Raw genomic sequence first — 7,424 nt, forward strand, 5'->3', positions numbered from 1 at the left:
AAGTAATCGAACATTAACCATTAGAGATAGAATCACAAGGGGTAAATACTTTAAAGATGAAATGAGAATTAGAGCTAAGAGTGTCCTGTGTTTGCAAATTTCAGGAATCTAACTGCATTTGGTATGGAAATTTCGTTTCAAAATGTACTTCCCGGACATATAAGTTGGATATTCATTTGCTAGGCTTATCTAGGCATTAGGTTGAGAGATAATTGGCCATATAGAATAGAAACCTTTCATACAACTCCAATTTATATCTACACAAGTATAGATAGGAATGTTTGGTCATGTGGTGCAATTTTCTAGCTCGTATGTTAAGTTATTGATTAATTTCTATTGCTTTAGTTTTATTTAAATTGGTTAATTATTTTACTTGTTGTGTTTAATTGTAATTTTTTGCATTTTTACTAGCATTTTTGTGTCTGTGTGTTTGTGTGTGTGTGTGTGTAAACTAACTGATGAAAATTTTATGCGATCACGACGCATTTTTTCTTTCTCTTTTGCACGCTTTTAATTATGATGCTTGCTCGCTCGCTCGTTCGCCCGCTACGCCACGCCCATCAAAACAAAATCTTTAAAAATTGAAACAGATCAACGAAGCTCTTGAATTGGCGCTGGAAGCAATTGATAGAGAGGTGACCGTCAAAGAAATGGATAAAGCACAAGAACAAGATACATCGATGGTAATGGAGGAGTCAAAAGAGGAGGAAAGGAAGCAGCAGCAGCAGCAGCAGGTTGAGGAGACACAGCAGCAGGAGACAAAGGAAGACAATGATAATATCGTTATGCCAAATAAAACCGATGAGCAGAAGAAGGAAGAGATCAAGGAGCAGGCCAAGCAGGAGAAGGTGAAACTTAAGGATTGTGAAGAACGTGAACCAATCTATGAGAATGTCAGCTCGACAATATCTATGCATGAAGTAGATAATGAACAGACGACAGCAATTATAATGACAACGACAGCAGCAGCAGCAACAGCAACACAAGCAGCTACAACAACAACAACAACAATAGCAGCAGCAGCAGCAACATCAACGAGAAGAAGCCACAGAAAAAGCATTCCAAATAAAAGCAACAGCAACAATAATGAGAATAATCAAAGCACTAATCAAACTAGCAACATCAATAGCAACAACAACAACATCATCAACAACAGCAGCAGCAGCAATCAAATTGATAACTACAACACATCCGCATCGCTGGTTGAAGACATCGAACCATATTACCAAGTACCCAAAGCCAACAATGCGACAGCAGCAGCCCCAGAACCCTATTACGATGCACCCAAACATTTGCGACCCGTTCCCGTTTACGAGAACATCGAGATCTTCTATACGGGCTTGGAGCTGAACCAGACACTTCCCCCTGCTGGTCTGGGAGTTGGAGGAGTCATGGAGCCACCCAAAGAGAAACCACCACCACCGCCCACTGAAAGTCCACCGCCCATAGATGACGATCGATATGATTCTCGACAATCACATCTTCGTCATCAGCAGCATAATCTGGATGATGAGTTAGATGGTGGCGGTCATCACAGCAATACAGACACCTGGTCATCGGATAACACCTATGAGACCATTTCGAATGGAACTCGTCGTCCATTGGCACCATCGAATGTGGGTGGATCTGCCGGAGTTGGGGTGCAGCTTTCGTCGCCGCCAATTAAACGCATGAACTCCACCAAACGAATCAAAAAGGAGTTGAGAAATAAACGCTCCAGTTTCTTGGGCATTGAAACCGATGGCGATCTGGATGACGTGGAAAGCTATCTGGAACTGACAGTGGCCCCACCACCGGACATGGCTCAACTGTTGCAGGAGGAGCGGCGTCTGGAGAAGCAGCTGTATATCAAGGCGGGACTGTGCGACAGTTCGGATACAGGTGAGTAAGGGGCAGAAAAAAAAACCAATAGACCATAAAAACGAATGCAAAAGCACTGAAACGGGTGAATTGGGAAGAATGGCGAGAATGAGGGTGGTGACTCTACGAGGTTAAGTATAAATAATCCGTTTAGTGCATGGACAGGGGAACTGGGTGAAGAAGACGGGGCAGCCAGCAATCAGTTAATGACGACTCAAGTGTGGCACGGGAAACAAACGGCCACCAGCTTAGTCAGAAAGAACCTAACCGTCATGTGATGAATGGTGACACCCAATATTTATTTCAATTCGCTATCCACAGGTGAAAGTCGTGATTCGGGTGTCTCGGAGAATCATTCGCGTCAAAGTAGCGAGCACTATACGAACTCCTCGGAGGAGAATGACACTCATTCGGATACCACACCACCGCCACCTTTACCACCTCCACCAGCCAATGTTGGCCAGTTGAGCGAGGTGATCTACCAGAATGAATCACTATTGGCTGCCCAGACGCCACTCCTCCAGACAGCCAAAGGAAATTCAGCCGAATCGTGGACAGAATCCGCCACTGCAGCAGCAGCGGCGACTCAATCGCTAAGCGAGGCAACAGCCACAGCGAATGCCAAGATGCAGTCCATTGAGGAGAAGATCCGGGAGCAGGGTGAAGTGTTGCGTGTGGAGCGTGAACTATTGCATTTTTCGGTGAGCATTCAAGTTGCTAATGAAAGCGACAGTGGTAATTGACTAGACAATTTACTTTTACTTTCAGCAGGAGGAGCTAAAACGGCAACGGGAAAATCTTCTGTTACGTGAGAATATTGCAAGGAGGGAATTGCAGCATGGAGCGAAAATGCTTATGTCAAATAATCGGCGCTCGCTGCAGGATCTACACCATGGCCTGGGCATAGGCAATGGTATGCTTAGTGCCTTCCAACCGCCGTCGGTCCAAATGCAGCAACAGAAGCAGCAACACCAGCAGCAGCCGCAACAACAACAACAACCGCATCTTCCCCATCCCCAACAGATCTATGCGAATGTTCCGCATGCTAATCAAGCATCGCGGGACTATCGCAAATCCATGTCGGACTTGAATGAGTTCTCCAAACGGCTTATACTGGCACCACCAACACCGCCAACCAAGCCAATGCGTGCCATGCACATCAGCAGCACCAGCAACATCAGTCACCATGGCCACGGCCATGTTTTGGAATCGGAATATGCTGTTAGCAGTAGACAGCGGCAGAATGGTGTAAACTATGGCGGATCATTGGTGAAGATTGCATCCAACAACAATAACAATAATGGCTATCCCGTGCCAGCATATCATCACCAATCGGCCCAGAATCTAAGCAATATGTCACGCAATACGCTTCTAGCATTAAGTGCCACACCCAAACCCAAATATACCGATGGCTGGGTTCAGGTGCAGCAACGAAATAGCTATGACACCAATCTGGCCAATGATCCGGCGTGGTTGTCGGCCCAACAACAGAAGCGCAAATCCATGCCAGACTATCAGGCGGCCATCTACAATACGAACAACATCAGCAACATTAACAATAACCACTGGCTTCTCCAAGAAGCTGAACAGCGACGCATTGATCAGTTGAACCGACGATCTATGCCATCCTCAAATGGCAAACCTCTGCCCGATTCCATAATCCAAACACTAACCGAACGAGTGCAGAGCAAAGGCATTGGGGAACGCAAACGGTGAGTCATCGAAATGGCCTCATTCGAATAGAACTAAAATTATTGAATTTATATACTTTTAGCTTTGACAGCAATGGCAATTATAGCCAAATTAATAGCAATCCCTACCAGCATCAACAGCAACAGCAGCAGCAGCAGCCGCAACAACAACAGCAGCAACAGCAAAAGTCCAGCAACAATCAGGATAAGGTGCTCAGTGTCAGTGGCAAGAAGAAGTGTTCGCATTGTGGCGACGAATTAGGTAAACTATGCTACTATGTTGGTTGTGAGTGTTGCGGTTCTTCTTCTACTAAAAACTTTTCTGTCCCCTCGTGTAAAAACCCTGGTCATTAGTAGGCTTGGGTATCAGACTCGGCGCAGTGACGATTGAGTTCAATCATCCTCATATTTCTGTGGATTTGGGTTAATTTGAATAAGTTTGTGATATTGAATAAAACATTTCATTGTTGAAGCACATTTCACTATCCTCTCTCAGTGCACACACATAAGCAATTCTCATCTTTTCTCTGTATCTTTCTCTTTCCCTTTCTCTCTTTGTACACTTTTTGCATGCCATCTGCAGATCTTGGCTGCACTCATGACAATTGTCGACAGGTGCATAAAGCACTGAAATATATTGTCTGGGTGTAAAATTAAAATACAAATTTAACGAATATCAAAAAATAAAAACTGAACTGAATAATTTTAATCAAAAGACTTAATAATTTAAACTAACATAAACATATTATAAACTAAACGAAATGATGTCAATTAAAGGTACATTTAGTAAAATTAACAATTACTAACCATTTTATTTTTTCATGATTATTAATCTCAAATATTTTAATTTCCATTTCTATTTGTTAGGACGAGGAGCTGCCATGATAATTGAATCCCTTTTGCTGTTCTATCATATCAATTGTTTCAAGTGCTGTGTTTGTCTTGTCCAACTGGGCGATGGACTCAATGGTACCGATGTCCGAGTACGAAATCATAAACTCCATTGCCAAAATTGTTATTCCAGCGATGATGGCATCAAATTTAGCTGCGTCTAACTAACTAACTAGTTAAAGATGGTGACATGATGATGATGATGTTGTTGTTGGATCAAATTGATTGTTGTTGTTATTGTACTCTAGTAGTAGATTAACTCTATGCCGTAAACTAAAGCATAAAGCATTCACATACAATATATATAGATATATATATATATATATATACATACATACATATATGTTCATATAATTGCATATTAACTAATTATTGTTAAACATAAAATGAAATGAAAGTCAATACGAAATGTTTCAATACATAATAATGTTAATCGTATCTAATTCAAATTATCTTAAGTGAATACGAGAATTTTTGAATGTACTATTTGCATTGCTTTTTGATTCAGATTTTTAAAGTTTGATATATAAATGTATTCAAAAACAAAACAAAACAAAAACAATGAACAAAAAAACGAAACCATATAAAACAAAAAGCCAAGCTCTCTAATGTTTTACTTCAAGTCAAAAAAGTCAAATTCAAAAGCATTGACGAATCTATTGTGTGTTAAGACAAAAATTAATAAAAATCTATGAATGTTGTTGAATTTTTTGGAAATTGTATATTGCTTATACACTTACTTACATACATACATAAATACATATATAAAAATGAGAGAAACGAAATTTTGTAAATTCTATCTTGTATTTGTTGCAATTCTCAAACCAAATTTCTATATGTATGACTCCTCCTACTACTACAACTTCAAGACACCTAACCAACTAGCCACCTATCCACGAAAAAATATACACATGAAACCTAAACGACGTATCCAATGTACCTAAAATTAAATCCATACACACACACACACACGCAAACACACACCTACACAAACACAATACACCTGCGTAAGTTTATATTATTATTATATATCAAAATATATGTATACATAGTTTAGATGTGCATATACATACATACAATAACAGATCAAACCTTAATTTCTAATTGTCGTTATTCGTATTTATTGTAATTAAGCAATTGCATCAAATGTTTTACATAATTCTCTTCGTTTATACATAAATACCTTTTTTTTTGAAGATTTTTGAAAATTGAATTTGACTTATATGCGCCTTAATTTAAAACTATATATATATATATAAATATAAACCCTCTATATATACATATTTTTGAACATTTGTCGGTAACTGATTAATTTTTTCTGTATAAAGGCAGCTTGAATTTCGTTTAGTTTTTAACAATAAAGTATTTCAAATGATAATTGACTGTCCGTTTGTCTATTTTAATATCATCTTTAACATAATGACTTCAGATTTTATATCAAAATTTTACAGTCAGATGTATTACATTCCTAAAGTATCTACCCGTGAATTGAAGTTCCACTCATGGTTTCTTAAACACAATCATAATCATTTCTAAGATAGTTACTGACAATTTACTTGATACTTCCAATAAAGATACACCGCTGACAAATCTGGATCAGGTTGGATCTGCCAATAATTTCCGCTAATTTATAGCATGAGGGCACTCCTTACTGTTCCTTAAAAGTTGAAATAGACATTAATACACACTTGCACAGGATATTACAGTGTCCACTATAATTTCAAAAGTTGATCCATTTGGGATGATAATAAAGAGCAATTTTGTTTTTGTGGCAATCCAAATACTTTATTACCTGGAAACTTTTGTAAGTAGAAAAACAGAATCGGTTAGCCATTATATATTATTTGACTTAAACGAAACCCCTGGAGCTCGAAACCGTGTTGCCGCTTATGCTGTGGGCAAGAAAGTGAGTTTTTCATTGAGCTGGAGCTGCGTCTTAATAAGCTGGGAGAGCGTGATGACCATCAGAAGATCGCGCACATTGGCATTGAACATTTGGGTGAACTGCTCGTGTGTCATATGCGGCACTGCGTGGATGAGGTCGAGCAGTTGTCGTCCCACAGCGTTGTCGGGTGTCACTTTGTGGGCAATGACATCGTCCACGTACTTAAGAATTAGATCCAACAATGATTGCAGCTTGGTTGAGGCTTCCGATATTTGGGCCAGATCCAACATGGGTGGAACAGTTTTGGGCCGATGGGCTGGTGACACGCCGACCGTCTTTTGTAGAAGCTTTAGACCGAATGTCTCTGGCTCGTAGCTGGTCAGCTCAACCGGAATGGGTGTGAACATGCAACCGCTCTTGCCGCCGGGCACACCCAACTGGATGCACACGTAGGCCCTAAGACCCATACGACCACCTTGGAGAGATGTGTCTACGGTGACGTGGACAGGATTGTTGCATTCCCGGGCGTAGTATTCGTGGATGACTGAACTGTGATTCGTCACCTCATTACCAGTTGCCCACCAGCCAACAACGCTTTCATTGGAATTAACCTTGCGGTTCAGCTCGTACATATCCAGGGCATAGCTTAGTTCAGCCTCCACCTGGTCATCATGTTCCTTATGTGGCACACAGAAGCAGTTCGTCACCTCGACGACTCCCTTATCCACAGAACCCAGCAGAGTGCCGATCACACGATGTGAGTCCGCATTTCGCCGCTCAAAGGCGTCGACTACTTGGAAGAGCACTACAGGATGGACGCGGACAGTCAGATTTAGGGCCGACATTTTAATCGCCGTGCAAATAACTTAAAAATTAGCAAAAAATTTCACAAAATTTTCGGCCACGCTGCGCGGTGCAGGGGTGCAAAGAGAAGTTTATCGATTTATTTAATTATATCGATACTTTTGGGTTAAAACAAACCTATCGATTTCTCCTACTGTGGGCAATAACTAGTAGTTAAAATCTATTAAATTTAATATACACCATATTATTTAGAACAATTTCGTAATTTTTGATAATGACTGAAAACGTTTTGC

The 7,424-nt window shown here is 40.4% G+C and overlaps 2 protein-coding genes across 15 annotated transcripts in view; one reads left to right on the forward strand and one right to left on the reverse strand.

Annotated features, from left to right (window-relative positions):
- smash (smallish) overlaps positions 1–5,159 on the forward strand; it is a 62,986-nt gene extending 57,827 nt beyond the window's left edge. For 9 of the 13 annotated variants that reach the window (XM_068297556.1, XM_068297559.1, XM_068297560.1 and 6 more), the window contains 5 exons: positions 591–1,881; positions 2,182–2,561; positions 2,629–3,572; positions 3,635–3,813; positions 4,419–5,159. In XM_068297556.1, coding sequence (XP_068153657.1) covers positions 591–1,881; positions 2,182–2,561; positions 2,629–3,572; positions 3,635–3,813; positions 4,419–4,606 — 2,982 coding nt within the window. In that variant the 3' untranslated portion in view covers positions 4,607–5,159. Of the gene's footprint in view, positions 1–590; positions 1,882–2,181; positions 2,562–2,628; positions 3,573–3,634; positions 3,838–4,134; positions 4,329–4,418 lie in introns of those variants that run through there. The other 4 variants (XR_011033329.1, XR_011033330.1, XM_068297563.1 and 1 more) reach the window with 4 other exon arrangements.
- Positions 5,160–6,082: 923 nt separating this feature from the next.
- On the reverse strand, positions 6,083–7,257 carry eIF3f1 (eukaryotic translation initiation factor 3 subunit f1). 2 transcript variants are annotated; one of them, XR_011033331.1, is made up of 2 exons: positions 6,235–7,257; positions 6,083–6,099 (listed from the first exon to the last, which is right to left on the reverse strand). XR_011033331.1 is itself a non-coding variant. In XM_068297569.1 (1 exon), exon 1 carries the CDS (start codon positions 7,170–7,172, stop codon positions 6,330–6,332), a length of 843 nt encoding a protein of 280 aa, XP_068153670.1. In that variant the 5' UTR covers positions 7,173–7,257; the 3' UTR covers positions 6,201–6,329. The 2 variants fall into 2 exon arrangements, 1 of the variants encoding a protein (XP_068153670.1); XM_068297569.1 differs by lacking the exon at positions 6,083–6,099 and having other exon boundaries at positions 6,201–7,257.
- Positions 7,258–7,424: the final 167 nt, after the last annotated feature.

Source organism: Drosophila tropicalis, unplaced genomic scaffold (assembly GCF_018151085.1).
Source record: "Drosophila tropicalis isolate 14030-0801.00 unplaced genomic scaffold, ASM1815108v1 contig_859, whole genome shotgun sequence".
NCBI lineage: Eukaryota > Metazoa > Arthropoda > Insecta > Diptera > Drosophilidae > Drosophila > Drosophila tropicalis.